General features: G+C 41.6%; 1 protein-coding gene across 1 annotated transcript in view; it reads left to right on the plus strand.

Moving 5' to 3' along the window:
• Nucleotides 1–17,243, plus strand: part of PHACTR3 (phosphatase and actin regulator 3) — a 272,870-nt gene that overhangs the window by 72,058 nt on the left and 183,569 nt on the right. The window contains exon 7 of the mRNA XM_053705489.1: nucleotides 8,411–8,564. Within this exon, the coding sequence (XP_053561464.1) occupies nucleotides 8,411–8,564 (154 nt within the window). The remainder of the gene's footprint in view (nucleotides 1–8,410; nucleotides 8,565–17,243) is intronic.

Consider the following 17,243-nt stretch of genomic DNA (forward strand, 5'->3'; position numbering starts at 1 on the left):
TTAGGGAACCTAGATTGAGAAGAGAAGGGGACCGAGGACAGAGCCTTGCGGTACTCCGACAGAAAGTGGTGACGGGGCAGAGGAGGCCCCAGAGAAGGCTACACTAAAAGTATGGTTTGACAGGTAGGAAGAGAGCCACGAGAGGGCTGTGTCACTGATTCCGAAGGATTGGAGGGTTTGTAGCAAAAGAGTGTGGTCAACAGTGTCAAAGGCTGCGGACAGATCAAGGAGGATAAGCAGAGAGAAGTGGCCTTTTGATTTTGCTGTAAGTAGGTCATTGGTAACCTTAACAATTGCTGTCTCTGTGGAGTGATGGGGACGAAATCCAGATTGCATTGGGTCAAGGATGGAGTTTATTGTAAGGAAATGGGATAGGCGTGCATAAACTAGTTTTTCGAGAAGCTTTGCAAGAGGGAGGAGGGAAATAGGAACAAGGGAAGGTTTTTTGAGGATAGGTGTGACCGGTGCATGTTTTAGCGATGAGGGAAATATACCGGTGCTGGGGGAGAGGTTGAAAGTGTGTGTGAGTATAGGGGTAAGGGTAGCAGAGAGGGAGGGGAGTAACTGTGAGGGGATTGGGTCAAGGGGACAGGTAGTGAGGTGAGAGCGCAGTATAAGTGCAGAAACTTCTTCCTCAGTAACAGGGGAGAATGAGCTAAGTTTAAGGTTATGTGGGTTGTGGTTGATTGAGAGCATTTGAGGGGGTGAGAGAATGGAATTATGTTGAGAGCTGATTTCATTTCTGATGGAGTCGATTTTGTTATTGAAGTGGTTGGCAAAGTCTTGAGCTGATAGAGAAGTTGTATTAGGAGGTGGGGGAGGGCGGAGAAGACTATTGAGAGTGGAGAACAAACGTTTTGAGTTTGAAGAAATATTAGAGATAAGAGTAGAGAATTAGTGTTGCTTATGGAAATTAAGGGCAGAATAGTAGGAGTTCAAGATAAATTTGTAATGTTGAAAATCAGCTGAACTCTTAGATTTTCTCCAGTGCCGCTCAGCAGTACGGGAACATCTGCATAGGTATTGTGGAGGAGTATGCCAGGGCTGAGGATGAGTGTTTGATTTCCGAGCTATGGTAAGAGGAGCGAGATTGTCAAGGACGGATGTAAGGGTGGAATTATAGTGGCAGATAGATTGGTCAGGGCAGGAAAAGGAGGAGAAGGATGAGAGGAGAGGTTTGAGGGAATTAGAAAGCTGTTGTTGATCTAATGACATAATGCTTCTGTGAAGTTTGGTGTGAGAAGCAGAAGGAAGGAGAGTTGTAGGGAGGGACGATATGTTGCAATTAAGGAGATGGTGGTCAGAAAGAGGAAAGGGGGGTTTGTGAAGTTTGAGAGAGTGCCTCGATAGCTAAAGATCAGGTCAAGGGAGTGACCATCATTGTGAGTGGGAGAATCCGTCCATTGTGACAGACCGAAAGAGGAAGTGAGTTGCAGAAGTTGTTTTGCAGAGGAGGCAGTGGGATTGTCAAGAGGGATGTTGAAGTCACCAAGAATGAGGGAAGGGGTGTCTGAGGAAAGGAAATAAGGTAGCCAGGTAGCCAAGTGATCTAGAAATTGAGTTGAGGAGTCAGGGGGACAGTACATGACTGCAACACATATAGAAAGAGGAGAGAATAAGCGAATCATGTGGGTTTTGAATGAGGAAAATGTGAGGGAAGAGATGGGATGTATTTGTTGGAAGGTGCAACGAGAGGAAAGTAAAATACCTACACCACCTCCTTGTCTATTACCAGACCTAGGAGTGTGGCTGAAGTGGAGACTCCCATGTGACAGAGCAGCTGTGGATGCTGTGTCTAAGGGAGAGAGCCACGTTTCTGTAAGGGCCAGAAGGTTGAGGGAGTGGGAGATAAAGAGGTCATGTATAGAAGCGAGTTTGTTGCAAACAGAGCGAGAGTTCCAAAGTGCACAGGTGAAAAGGGGAAGTGGCTTTTGATGCAAGAGGAATGTGATTAAGGTTGTCAGAGTTTTGTTTTTTGAGTCTGTGGGATGGTACACATGGATGTGCATGGCTAGGCAGTTGTTGGGGACCAGGATTAGGGGAGATGTCACCAGCAGTTAGTAAAAGCAAGAGGGAGAGTGACATGAGATGAGATACAGATTTGCAGTAATTAAACTGCTTTTAAGATGAGGTGCAGGGGGGAGAGAGAGTGTTTAGGAATAGGTAAAGTTCGTGAGTACAAAAGTAAGGTGAGTTTAAGAGAGATGGGCTAATGAACAGTGCAGGTGGAGAGGGAGAAGGAGTAATTGAATAATCTTTGGTTAATTTTCTAAAAGTGCCCCAAATGTCCTCAAAATAGAGGACATTATTGTTTTTTGTTTTGAAAAAATTCTAGCTTTTTTTTAATAAAGAAAAACTGCACTAGGCAGTTTTGGGGCTTTAAAGTTGGTGGGAGTGGGGTGTTAGAAAAAAAAACAGCACTGGAAAGTGCCTTTACATTTCAGTCTATGGGAACTGTGTGTTCCCATAGACCACAATGTAAATATATACAGTATGTATATTATTATTATTATTTATAAAGCGCCAGCAGATTACGCAGCGCTATACAAAGAATAAAAACATTACAGGGATACAGTAATACGCAAACAAGTACAGTAGGGGTAAATAACAGTTGTAGGTGCAATAATTAATTATACACATATATTTATGTGTTAATATGTGTATATACACCTATTAACACATAAATATATATACATATAAATTTAAAAATGCTGCATATTGCTGCGCTACTTATCCCCTTCGCTGCGCGAGGTTCTGATGCTGTGTCTGACGGCATCAGAAAGAGGCTCCCATAGGAGCCTAAGGAAGCACGCTCTTGTGTGCACAATGCTTCCTAGCTCGTGTTTGCATTGCGATTTACTTGTAATACCAACGCACATTATCGTACCCTGGTATAACAAAGTGGATCGATAATATCTCTTGCACGCAAGCAATATTTAGCGCTCCACTTTTAATCTAGCTGTTAGTGTAATGTCAGTTCCTTTATCTAACTAAAAGCAGTGATTACAATGAACATTTCTAAGTGGTCATTTTGCAAGATAACAAGTAACTTGTTTGCTGTTTTTTTAACACAATCTTATTCTTTTTGTTTACTTAGAATTTTTTTTAAATTATTATTATTAAAGGAGCACTGTTCCATAAGCTACAAATAGTTGCACTCTTTTTCATGATATTGCCCATGTTGCTGAGTGCCACATAGTCTTTGTATCTACCTTTAGATAATTTGCAATGCATTCATTACATAAATTACCAGACATCATTTAAGTAAAAAGTAAAAGGAAAGCTAATATTTGTTGTTCTTCTCATTAGGCTGAAAACAAGTCTTTCTTTGCCAGTGGCACATGTCAGACTGCCTTCATTTCAACTCTATCTATTGCTGTGGAAATAATCAATTCTGATGCTGTTGAAGGCAAAAATGGTTTTCATCCATGTTTAGAACAGAACAAATTTATTTATTGATATATATATATTATCCTATTATCTAAAAGGTCAAGTGTGTTTGTCCAAAGCTGTCATGCGCAGTAGAGACAGCACGAGGACAAACACACTTGGACTTACCTGACAATCCATGCTGTTTGCGGTGAAACTGGGAGTGGCTGGGCAGGAATGTGGGCGTGGCGGGGGCGTGGTTGGGCACGGTCAGCGCGACAGAGAGAAATAGAAAGAGAGGGGGAGAGACAAAAAGAGATAGGGAAGAGCAGAAGAGAGGGGACAGTGCAGAAGAGAGGGGGGGAGAGAGCAAAATAGAAGGGAAAGAGCAAAAGATTGGGGAAAGAGCAGAATAGAGGGAAGAGAGAGAAAAAGAGAGGGGGATAGAGAGCAAAAGAGAAGTGGAAGAGGGAGAAAAAGAGAGGGGGGAGAGAGAGAGCAAAGAAATGGAGAGAGAGACAGAGCAAAAGAGAGGGGGAGAGAGCGCAAAAAGAGGGGGGAGAGAGAGCGCAAAAGAGAGAGAGAGGGAGAGAGAGTGCAAAAGAGAGGGGGAAGAGAGAGAGCGCAAAAGAGAGGGGGAGAGAGAGAGCACAAAAGAGAGGGGGAGAGAGAACGCGCAAAAGAGGGGGGGAGAGAGCGAACGCAAAATAGAGAGAGAGAACGCAAAAGAGAGGGGGAGAGAGAGAGCGTAAGAGAGAGGGGGAGAGAGAGCACAAAAGAGAGAGGGGGAGAGAGAGCAAAAGAGAAGGGGGGAGAGAGAGCAAAAGAGAGGGGGGGGAGAGAGCAAAAGAGAGGGGGGGGGAGAGCAAAAGAGAGGGGGGGAGAGAGAGCAAAAGAGAGGCGGAGAGAGAAAAAGAGAGGGGGGAGAGAAAGCAAAAGACAGGGGGAGAGAGCAAAAGAGAGGTGGAGCGAGAGAGCGCAAAAGAGAGGGGAAGAGAGCGCAAAAGAGAGGGGGAGAGAGCACAAAAGAGAGGGGGAGATAGAGCAAAAGAGAGGGGGGAGAGAGAGCAAAAGAGAAGGGGGAGAGAGCAAAAGAGAAGGGGGAGAGAGAAAAAGAGAGGGGGGAGAGAGAGCAAAAGAGAGCGGGGAGAGAGAGCAAAAAGAGAGGGGGAGAGAGAGAGCAAAAGAGAGGTGGAGCGAGAGAGAGCGCAAAAGAGTGTGGGAGAGAGAGCGCAAAAGAGTGGGGGAGAGAGCACAAAAGAGTGGGGGAGAGAGAGCAAAAGAGAGGGGGGAGAGAGAGAGCAAAAGAGAGGTGGAGCGAGAGAGAGCGCAAAAGAGAGGGGGAGAGAGCACAAAAGAGAGGGGGAGAGAGAGCAAAAGAGAGGGGGGAGAGGAAGCAAAAGAGAGAGGGAGCAAAAGAGGGGGGAGAGAGAGAGCAAAAGAGAGGTGGAGCGAGAGAGAGCGCAAAAGAGAGGGGGAGAGAGCGCAAAAGAGAGGGGGAGAGAGCACAAAAGAGAGGAGGAGAGAGAGCAAAAGAGAGGGGGGGAGAGAGAGAGCAAAAGAGAGGGGGGAGAGAGAGAGCAAAAGAGAGGTGGAGCGAGAGAGAGCACAAAAGAGAGGGGGAGAGAGCACAAAAGAAAGGGGGGGAGAGCACAAAAGAGTGGGGGAAAGAGATCAAAAGAGAGGGGGGAGAGAGAGCAAAAAGAGAGGGGGAGAGAGAGAGAGCAAAAGAGAGGTGGAGCGAGAGGGAGCAAAAGAGAGGGGGAGCGAGAGAGAGCGCAAAAGTGAGGGGGAGAGAGCGCAAAAGAGAGGTGGAGAGAGCATAAAAGAGAGGGGAGAGAGATAGCAAGGGGTGGGACCACTGTACTGCAAAAAATAGCCCGTGTGAACGGGCTTTAGGACTAGTATATATATATATTCAGTGTTATGATAATCAGGCACTCTTGCAACAAACAACTTTTCTTTATTTTCCGGTACAATCCGGTATACCAAATCCCATGTATGTTGGAGCTGGACCCGGATCAGGTATAACGTCACTTCCGGTGTTACGATGTGTTAAGTTGTTTGTTGCAAGAGTGCCTGGTTATCATTACACTGATTATTGTTATTAAGGACTGAGCACCTGCAGTTTACACATTAAGGGAGCCTGTATAACAGTGTAAATTTGTTGTCCCTTCAAAATAACTCAACACACAGCCATTAATGTCTAAACCGTTGGCAACAAAAGTGAGTACACCTCTAAGTGGAAATGTCCAAATTGGGCCCAAAGTGTCAATATTTTGTGTGTCCACCATTATTTTTCAGCACTGACTTAACCCTCTTGGGCATGGAGTTCAAAAGAGCTTCACAGGTTGCCACTGGAGTCCTCTTCCACTCCTCCATGATGACATCATGGAGCTGGTGGATGTTAGAGACCTTGCGCTCCCCCACCTTCAGTTTGAGGATGCCCCACAGATGCTCAATAGGTTTTAGGTCTAGAGACATGCTTGGCCAGTCCATCACCTTTACCCTCAGCTTCTTTAGCAAGGCAGTGGTCATTATGGAGGTGTGTATGGGATTGTTATCATGTTGGAATACTGCCCTGCGGCCCAGTCTCCGAAGGGAGGGGATCATGCTCTGCTTCAGTATGTCATATTACATGTTGGCATTCATGGTTCCCTCAATGAACTGTAGCTCCCCAGTCCCAGCAGCACTCCTGCAGTCACAGACCATGACACTCCCACCACCATGCTTGACTGTAGGCATGACACGCTTGTCTTTGTACTCCTGACCTGGTTGCCGCCACACACGCTTGACACCATCTGAACCAAATATGTTTATCTTGGTCTCATCGGCCCACAGGACATGGTTCCAGTAATCCATGTCCTTAGTCTGCTTGTCTTCAGAAAACTTGTGCATCATCTTAAGAAGAGGCTTCCTTCTGGGATGACAGCCTTGCAGACCAATTTAATTGAAGTAATATGCAGCAAACCTCCCAGCCTGGGCTTGACAAACCGGATCAATGAAGAAAATGAAGGAAAAATCCTTTGGAGGTGCGCACAGCTGATAGCCGAGACGCGGCTTATACACAGTTTCAAAGTAGGCAGAGTTCCTGGATCATCCAGCAACCAAAGTAGACGGCAGCACTCTTAAAGGGAAGTGGTTGTATAAATCTGTAGCACACACTGATGTCAGGGTACTCACAAGGATTATGGCATAAACGTATGCCTCACTGAACAGGATGGGACCTTAGTCCGAAGTGGGAAAAAACACTTTGGCGCTGCTTTATAATGAACATAGCACAGAAGAAAGATTCAGAAAACAGCTACAGCACAATTCAAGCAGCCATTTCGCACACGAAGGAGATATATATTGTGGGCCATGTTGTGCTCTGAAGCTGCAAGACTTAAGAGGGATTATATCTAAGTGTTGAATCCCTTTTCACGGGTTAAACCAAGAGTTCACAGTGATTGGTTGTTCCACGGACAATCTGTTTCACCTAACGCTCCCACCATCTGTAGCTGTGGATTGGTCTCTGGAGTTCCGGTATCTGATCCCCATTGGTCTGTCTGGCGGGCGACTAAGGTCCCGTCCTGTTCAGTGAGGCATATGTTTATGCCATAATCCTTGTGAGTACCCTGACATCAGTGTGTGCTATCCCCTGTATCTCTGATTTTTACAACGATACTGTCCCATAAGGCGCCTCTCTTTTCTCTGCTTCTACAGATTTATAAGACTAATTTAATGCAGTGTGCGGCGTATGGTCTGAGCACTGACAGGCTGACCCCCCCACCCCTCCAACCTCTGCAGCTGGCAGCACTCATACATCTTTTTCCGAAAGACAACCTCTGGATATGATGCTGAGCATGTGCACTCAACTTCTTTGGTCAACCATGGCAAGGCCTGTTCTGAGTGGAACATTTCCTGTGAAATGACTGTATGGTTTTGCCCACCGTGCTGCAGCTTAGTTTCAGGGTCTTGGCAATCTTCTTATAGCTCAGAAAAATGTTGCACTCACAGCGCTTAAAGGACCTATAGCTCCTATCTAAGGTGAGCCCCCACTACCCACAAAGGAAATACTGTTGTAAGAAAGGTATAGAGAGGAGCGCCAGTGAAGTCAAGGTCTGGTGTGTGTGTGTGAGAAATGTGTTCACACTAAAATAAAATAAACTAAATGCAACCCTTTGTGAAGGCTGAGTACCTATGGTAGGCCACAGAGGCTAATATGATAGTAAAGGATATATCCCCCTTTGAATTTCACGGATAACTTTTTTAAATTGTTTTTATACATTTTTATGTACCATGGATCCATGTCTATAGATTTAATTTGTGTTTGTAATAAATTGTATCGTATCCTTTATATCTATCCACAATTGTTTTACTATCATATTAGCCTCTGTGGCCTACCATATGTACTCAGCCTTCACAAAGGGTTGCATTTAGTTTATTTTATTTTAGTGTGAACACATTTCTCACACACACACACCAGACCTTGACTTCACTGGCACTCCTCTCTATACCTTTCTTACAACAATCTTCTTATAGCCTAGGCCATCTTTATGTAGAGCAACAATTCTTTTTTTGAGATCCCCAGAGAGCTCTTTGCCATGAGGTGCCATGTTAAACTTCCAGTGACCAATATGAGAGAGTATGAGAGCGATAACACCAAATTTAACACAACTGCTTCCCATTAAAACCTGAGACCTTGTAACACTAACGACTCACATGGCACCGGGGAGGGAAAATGGCTAATTGGGCCCAATTTGGACATTGTACTCACTTTTGTTGCCAACAGTTTAGACATTAATGACTGTGTGAGTTATTTTGAGGGGACAGCAAATTTACACTGTTTTACACTCCCTACTTTACATTGTAGCAAAGTGTAATTTCTTCAGTGTTGTCACATGAAAAGATATAATAAAATATTTATATATAAAATAAGAAAATAATAATAAAAAAACAGAAACATTTAAGGAGACTTATGTTAATATTTACATCTAAATATTCCTGTTTTTTTAACATTTCCCCCTTAAGTTAAAGTGAATATCTCTTCTGTGTTTAGGGACATTACCAAGAAAGTGTAAAAAGGAACTGCTGGCTGTAAAGCTGAGGAACAGACCCAGCAAACAGGAGCTGGAGGACAGAAACATCTTTCCCCAGAGAACAGATGAGGAGAGACAGGAGATCCGACAGCAAATTGAAATCAAACTTTCAAAGTAAGTGAGTGCAGGGAGCACTGTCATGATACAATGACATACAGTGTACTAGCTGTGAATACAATGTACTAGCTGTGAATACAATATACTAGCTGTGAATACAATGTACTAGCTGTGAATATAGTGTACTAGCTGTGAATACAGTGTACTAGATGTGAATATAGTGTGCTAGCTGTGAATACAGTGTACTAGCTGTGAATATAGTGTGCTAGCTGTGAATACAGTGTACTAACTGTGAATACAATGTACTAGTTGTGAATACAATGTACTAGCTGTGAATACAGTGTACTAGCTGTGAATACAGTGTACTAGCTGTGAATATAGTGTACTAGCTGTGAATATAGTGTACTAGCTGTGAATACAGTGTACTAGCTGTGAATACAATGCACTAGCTGTGAATATAGTGTACTAGCTGTGAATACAATGTACTAGCTGTGAATATAGTGTGCTAGCTGTGAATACAGTGTACTAACTGTGAATACAATGTACTAGTTGTGAATACAATGTACTAGTTGTGAATACAATGTACTAGCTGTGAATACAGTGTACTAGCTGTGAATATAGTGTACTAGCTGTGAATATAGTGTACTAGCTGTGAATACAGTGTACTAGCTGTGAAAATAGTGTACTATATGTGAATACAGTGTACTAGCTGTGAATACAGTGTACTAGCTGTGAATATAGTGTACTAGCTGTGAATACAGTGTACTAGCTGTGAATACAATGCACTAGCTGTGAATATAGTGTACCAGCTGTGAATACAATGTACTAGCTGTGAATATAGTGTGCTAGCTGTGAATACAATGTACTAACTGTGAATACAATGTACTAGTTGTGAATACAATGTACTAGCTGTGAATACAGTGTACTAGCTGTGAATACAATGTACTAGCTGTGAATACAGTGTGCTAGCTGTGAATACAATGTACTAGCTGTGAATATAGTGTACTAGCTGTGAATACGGTGTACTAGCTGTGAATACAATGCACTAGCTGTGAATATAGTGTACTAGCTGTGAATATAGTGTGCTATATGTGAATACAGTGTACTAGCTGTGAATATAGTGTACTATACAGGGAGTGCAGAATTATTAGGCAAATGAGTATTTTGACCACATCATCCTCTTTATGCATGTTGTCTTACTCCAAGCTGTATAGGCTCGAAAGCCTACTACCAATTAAGCATATTAGGTGATGTGCATCTCTGTAATGAAAAGGGGTGTGGTCTAATGACATCAACACCCTATATCAGGTGTGCATAATTATTAGGCAACTTCCTTTCCTTTGGCAAAATGGGTCAAAAGAAGGACTTGACAGGCTCAGAAAAGTCAAAAATAGTGAGATATCTTGCAGGGGGATGCAGCACTCTTAAAATTGCAAAGCTTCTGAAGCGTGATCATCGAACAATCAAGCGTTTCATTCAAAATAGTCAACAGGGTCGCAAGAAGCGTGTGGAAAAACCAAGGCGCAAAATAACTGCCCATGAACTGAGAAAAGTCAAGCGTGCAGCTGCCAAGATGCCACTTGACACCAGTTTGGCCATATTTCAGAGCTGCAACATCAATGGAGTGCCCAAAAGCACAAGGTGTGCAATACTCAGAGACATGGCCAAGGTAAGAAAGGCTGAAAGACGACCACCACTGAACAAGACACACAAGCTGAAACGTCAAGACTGATTTTTCTAAGGTTTTATGGACTGATGAAATGAGAGTGAGTCTTGATGGGCCAGATGGATGGGCCCGTGGCTGGATTGGTAAAGGGCAGAGAGCTCCAGTCCGACTCAGACGCCAGCAAGGTGGAGGTGGAGTACTGGTTTGGGCTGGTATCATCAAAGATGAGCTTGTGGGGCCTTTTCGGGTTGAGGATGGAGTCAAGCTCAACTCCCAGTCCTACTGCCAGTTTCTGGAAGACACCTTCTTCAAGCAGTGGTACAGGAAGAAGTCTGCATCCTTCAAGAAAAACATGATTTTCATGCAGGACAATGCTCCATCACACGCGTCCAAGTACTCCACAGCGTGGCTGGCAAGAAAGGGTATAAAAGAAGAAAATCTAATGACATGGCCTCCTTGTTCACCTAATCTGAACCCCATTGAGAACCTGTGGTCCATCATCAAATGTGAGATTTACAAGGAGGGAAAACAGTACACCTCTCTGAACAGTGTCTGGGAGGCTGTGGTTGCTGCTGCACGCAATGTTGATGGTGAACAGATCAAAACACTGACAGAATCCATGGATGGCAGGCTTTTGAGTGTCCTTGCAAAGAAAGGTGGCTATATTGGTCACTGATTTGTTTTTGTTTTGTTTTTGAATGTCAGAAATGTGTATTTGTGAATGTTGAGATGTTATATTGGTTTCACTGGTAAAAATAAATAATTGAAATGGGTATATATTTGTTTTTTGTTAAATTGCCTAATAATTATGCACAGTAATAGTCACCTGCACACACAGATATCCCCCTAAAATAGCTATAACTAAAAACAAACTAAAAACTACTTCCAAAACTATTCAGCTTTGATATTAATGAGTTTTTTGGGGTTCATTGAGAACATGGTTGTTGTTCAATAATAAAATGAATCCTCAAAAATACAACTTGCCTAATAATTCTGCACTCCCTGTATGTGATTACAGTATACTAGCTGTGAATATAGTGTGCTAGCTGTGAATATAGTGTACTAGCTGTGAATATAGCGTAATAGCTGTAAATATAGTGTGCTAGCTGTGAATACAGTGTACTAGCTGTGAATATAGTGTACTAGCTGTGAATACAATATACTAGCTGTGAATACAGTATACTAGCTGTGAATACAGTGTACTAGCTGGGAATACAATGTACTAGCTGGGAAAACAGTGTACCAGCTGTGAATACAATGTACTAGCTGTGAATATAGTGTACTAGCTGTGAATACAGTGTGCTAGCTGTGAATACAATGTACTAGCAGTGAATATAGTGTACTAGCTGTGAATATAGTGTACTAGCTGTGAATACAGTGTACTAGCTGTGAATACAATGCACTAGCTGTGAATATAGTGTACTAGCTGTGAATATAGTGTACTATCTGTGAATATAGTGTGCTAGCTGTGAATACAGTGTACTAGCTGTGAATATAATGTACTATATGTGAATACAGTAAACTAGCTGTGAATATAGTGTGCTAGCTGTGAATATAGTGTACTAGCTGTGAATACTAGCTGTTAATATAGTGTATTAGCTGTGAATATAGTGTGCTAGCTATGAATATAGCGTACTAGCTGTGAATACAGTGTGCTAGCTGTGAATACAATGTACTAGCTGTGAATATAGTGTACTAGCTGTGAATATAGTGTACTAGCTGTGAATATAGTGTACTAGCTGTGAATACTGTATACTAGCTGTGAATATAATGTACTATCTGTGAATATAGTGTGCTAGCTGTGAATACTGTGTACTAGCTGTGAATATAGTGTACTATATGTGAATACAGTATACTAGCTGTGAATATAGTGTGCTAGCTGTGAATATAGTGTACTAGCTGTGAATACTATCTGTTATTATAGTCTATTAGCTGTGAATATAGTGTGCTAGCTGTGAATATAGCACAGATGGACCAGATGGATGGGCCCGTGGCTGGATTGGTAAAGGGCAGAGAGGTCCAGTCCGACTCAGACGCCAGCAAGGTGGAGGTGGAGTACTGGTTTGGGCTGGTATCATCAAAGATGAGCTTGTGGGGCCTTTTCGGGTTGAGGATGGAGTCAAGCTCAACTCCCAGTCCTACTGCCAGTTTCTGGAAGACACCTTCTTCAAGCAGTGGTACAGGAAGAAGTCTGCATCCTTCAAGAAAAACCATGATTTTCATTCAGGACAATGCTCCATCACACGCGTCCAAGTACTCCACAGCGTGACTGGCAAGAAAGGGTATAAAAGAAGAAAATCTAATGACATGGCCTCCTTGTTCACCTGATCTGAACCCCATTGAGAACCTGTGGTCCATCATCAAATGTGAGATTTACAAGGAGGGAAAACAGTACACCTCTCTGAACAGTGTCTGGGAGGCTGTGGTTGCTGCTGCACGCAATGTTGATGGTGAACAGATCAAAACACTGACAGAATCCATGGATGGCAGGCTTTTGAGTGTCCTTGCAAAGAAAGGTGGCTATATTGGTCACTGATTTGTTTTTGTTTTGTTTTTGAATGTCAGAAATGTATATTTGTGAATGTTGAGATGTTATATTGGTTTCACTGGTAAAAATAAATAATTGAAATGGGTATATATTTGTTTTTTGTTAAATTGCCTAATAATTATGCACAGTAATAGTCACCTGCACACACAGATATCCCCCTAAAATAGCTATAACTAAAAACAAACTAAAAACTACTTCCAAAACTATTCAGCTTTGATATTAATGAGTTTTTTGGGGTTCATTGAGAACATGGTTGTTGTTCAATAATAAAATTAATCCTCAAAAATACAACTTGCCTAATAATTCTGCACTCCCTGCATGTGATTACAGTATACTAGCTGTGAATATAGTGTGCTAGCTGTGAATATAGTGTACTAGCTGTGAATACTAGCTGTTAATATAGTGTATTAGCTGTGAATATAGTGTGCTAGCTGTGAATATAGCGTAATAGCTGTAAATATAGTGTGCTAGCTGTGAATACAGTGTACTAGCTGTGAATATAGTGTACTAGCTGTGAATACAATATACTAGCTGTGAATACAGTATACTAGCTGTGAATACAGTGTACTAGCTGGGAATACAATGTACTAGCTGGGAAAACAATGTACTAGCTGGGAAAACAGTGTACCAGCTGTGAATACAATGTACTAGCTGTGAATATAGTGTACTAGCTGTGAATACAGTGTGCTAGCTGTGAATACAATGTACTAGCAGTGAATATAGTGTACTAGCTGTGAATATAGTGTACTAGCTGTGAATACAGTGTATTGGCTGTGAATACAATGCACTAGCTGTGAATATAGTGTACTAGCTGTGAATATAGTGTACTATCTGTGAATATAGTGTGCTAGCTGTGAATACAGTGTACTAGCTGTGAATATAGTGTACTATATGTGAATACAGTAAACTAGCTGTGAATATAGTGTGCTAGCTATGAATATAGCGTACTAGCTGTGAATACAGTGTGCTAGCTGTGAATACAATGTACTAGCTGTGAATATAGTGTACTAGCTGTGAATATAGTGTACTAGCTGTGAATATAGTGTACTAGCTGTGAATATAGTGTACTATCTGTGAATATAGTGTGCTAGCTGTGAATACTGTATACTAGCTGTGAATATAGTGTACTATCTGTGAATATAGTGTGCTAGCTGTGAATACTGTGTACTAGCTGTGAATATAGTGTACTATATGTGAATACAGTATACTAGCTGTGAATATAGTGTGCTAGCTGTGAATATAGTGTACTAGCTGTGAATACTATCTGTTAATATAGTCTATTAGCTGTGAATATAGTGTGCTAGCTGTGAATATAGCACACTAGCTGTAAATATAGTGTGCTAGCTGTGAATACAGTGTACTAGCTGTGTATATAGTGTACTAGCTGTGAATATAGTATGCTAGCTGCGAATATAGTGTACTAGCTGTGAATACAATATACTAGCTGTGAATACAGTATACTAGCTGTGAATACAGTGTACTAGCTGGGAATACAATGTACTAGCTGGGAAAACAGTGTACCAGCTGTGAATACAATGTACTAGCTGTGAATATAGTGTACTAGCTGTGAATACAGTGTGCTAGCTGTGAATACAATGTACTAGCTGTGAATATAGTGTACTAGCTGTGAATACAATGCACTAGCTGTGAATATAGTGTACTAGCTGTGAATATAGTGTACTAGCTGTGAATATAGTGTACTATCTGTGAATATAGTGTGCTAGCTGTGAATACAGTGTACTAGCTGTGAATATAGTGTACTATATGTGAATACAGTATACTAGCTGTGAATATAGTGTGCTAGCTGTGAATATAGTGTACTAGCTGTGAATACTAGCTGTTAATATAGTGTGCTAGCTATGAATATAGCGTACTAGCTGTGAATACAGTGTGCTAGCTGTGAATACAATGTACTAGCTGTGAATATAGTGTACTAGCTGTGAATATAGTGTACTAGTGTGAATATAGTGTACTAGCTGTGAATATAGTGTGCTAGCTGTGAATACTGTGTACTAGCTGTGAATATAGTGTACTAGCTGTGAATATAGTGTACTAGCTGTGAATATAGTGTAGTATCTGTCAATATAGTGTGCTAGCTGTGAATACTGTGTACTAGCTGTGAATATAGTGTACTATATGTGAATACAGTGTACTAGCTGTGAATATAGTGTGCTAGCTGTGAATATAGTGTACTAGCTGCGAATACTAGCTGTTAATATAGTGTATTAGCTGTGAATATAGTGTGCTAGCTGTGAATATAGCATACTAGCTGTAAATATAGTGTGCTAGCTGTGAATATAGTGTGCTAGCTGTGAATATAGTGTGCTAGCTGTGAATATAGTGTGCTAGCTGTGAATATAGTGTCCTAGCTGTGAATATAGTGTACTAGCTGTGAATACAATATACTAGCTGTGAATACAGTATACTAGCTGTGAATACAGTGTACTAGCTTGGGAATACAATGTACTAGCTGGGAAAACAGTGTACCAGCTGTGAATAAAATGTACTAGCTGTGAATATAGTGTACTAGCTGTGAATACAGTGTGCTAGCTGTGAATACAATGTACTAGCTGTGTATATAGTGGACTAGCTGTGAATATAGTGTACTATCTGTGAATATAGTGTGCCAGCTGTGAATACAGTGTACTAGCTGTGAATACTGTGTACTAGCTGTGAATACAGTACACTAGCTGTGAATATAGTGTGCTAGCTGTGAATATAGGGTACTAGCTGTGAATACTAGCTGTTAATATAGTGTACTATCTGTGAATATAGTGTGCTAGCTGTGAATACTGTGTACTAGCTGTGAATACTGTGTACTAGCTGTGAATATAGTGTACTATCTGTGAATATAGTGTGCTAGCTGTGAATACTGTGTACTAGCTGTGAATATAGTGTACTATATGTGAATACAGTGTACTAGCTGTGAATATAGTGTGCTATCTGTGAATATAGTTTACTAGCTGTGAATACTAGCTGTTAATATAGTGTATTAGCTGTGAATATAGTGTGCTAGCTGTGAATATAGCATACTAGCTGTAAATATAGTGTGCTAGCTGTGAATACAGTGTACTAGCTGTGAATATAGTGTGCTAGCTGTGAATACAATGTACTAGCTGTAAATATAGTGTACTAGCTGTGAATACAATATACTAGCTGTGAATACAGTATACTAGCTGGGAATAGAATGTACTAGCTGGGAATACAGTGTACTAGCTGTGAATATACAGGGAGTGCAGAATTATTAGGCAAGTTGTATTTTTGAGGATTAATTTTATTATTGAACAACAACCATGTTCTCAATGAACCCAAAAAACTCATTAATATCAAAGCTGAATATTTTTGGAAGTAGTTTTTAGTTTGTTTTTAGTTATAGCTATTTTAGGGGGATATCTGTGTGTGCAGGTGACTATTACTGTGCATAATTATTAGGCAACTTAACAAAAAACAAATATATACCCATTTCAATTATTTATTTTTACCAGTGAAACCAATATAACATCTCAACATTCACAAATATACATTTCTGACATTCAAAAACAAAACAAAAACAAATCAGTGACCAATATGGCCACCTTTCTTTGCAAGGACACTCAAAAGCCTGCCATCCATGGATTATGTCAGTGTTTTGATCTGTTCACCATCAACATTGCGTGCAGCAGCAACCACAGCCTCCCAGACACTGTTCAGAGAGGTGTACTGTTTTCCCTCCTTGTAAATCTCACATTTGATGATGGACCACAGGTTCTCAATGGGGTTCAGATCAGGTGAACAAGGAGGCCATGTCATTAGATTTTCTTCTTTTATACCCTTTCTTGCCAGCCACGCTTTGGAGTACTTGGACGCATGTGATGGAGCATTGTCCTGCATGAATCATGTTTTTCTTGAAGGATGCAGACTTCTTCCTGTACCACTGCTTGAAGAAGGTGTCTTCCAGAAACTGGCAGTAGGACTGGGAGTTGAGCTTGACTCCATCCTCAACCCGAAAAGGCCCCACAAGCTCATCTTTGATGATACCAGCCCAAACCAGTACTCCACCTCCACCTTGCTGGCTTCTGAGTTGGACTGGAGCTCTCTGCCCTTTACCAATCCAGCCACGGGCCCATCCATCTGGCCCATTAAGACTCACTCTCATTTCATCAGTCCATAAAACCTTAGAAAAATCAGTCTTGAGATATTTCTTGGCCCAGTCTTGACGTTTCAGCTTGTGTGTCTTGTTCAGTGGTGGTCGTCTTTCAGCCTTTCTTACCTTGGCCATGTCTCTGAGTATTGCACACCTTGTGCTTTTGGGCACTCCAGTGATGTTGCAGCTCTGAAATATGGCCAAACTGGTGGCAAGTGGCATCTTGGCAGCTGCACGCTTGACTTTTCTCAGTTCATGGGCAGTTATTTTGCGCCTTGGTTTTTCCACACGCTTCTTGCGACCCTGTTGACTATTTTGAATGAAACGCTTGATTGTTCGATGATCACGCTTCAGAAGCTTTGCAATTTTAAGAGTGCTGCATCCCCCTGCAAGATATCT

This window comes from Bombina bombina, chromosome 1, assembly GCF_027579735.1.
Source record: "Bombina bombina isolate aBomBom1 chromosome 1, aBomBom1.pri, whole genome shotgun sequence".
Classification (NCBI taxonomy): domain Eukaryota; kingdom Metazoa; phylum Chordata; class Amphibia; order Anura; family Bombinatoridae; genus Bombina; species Bombina bombina.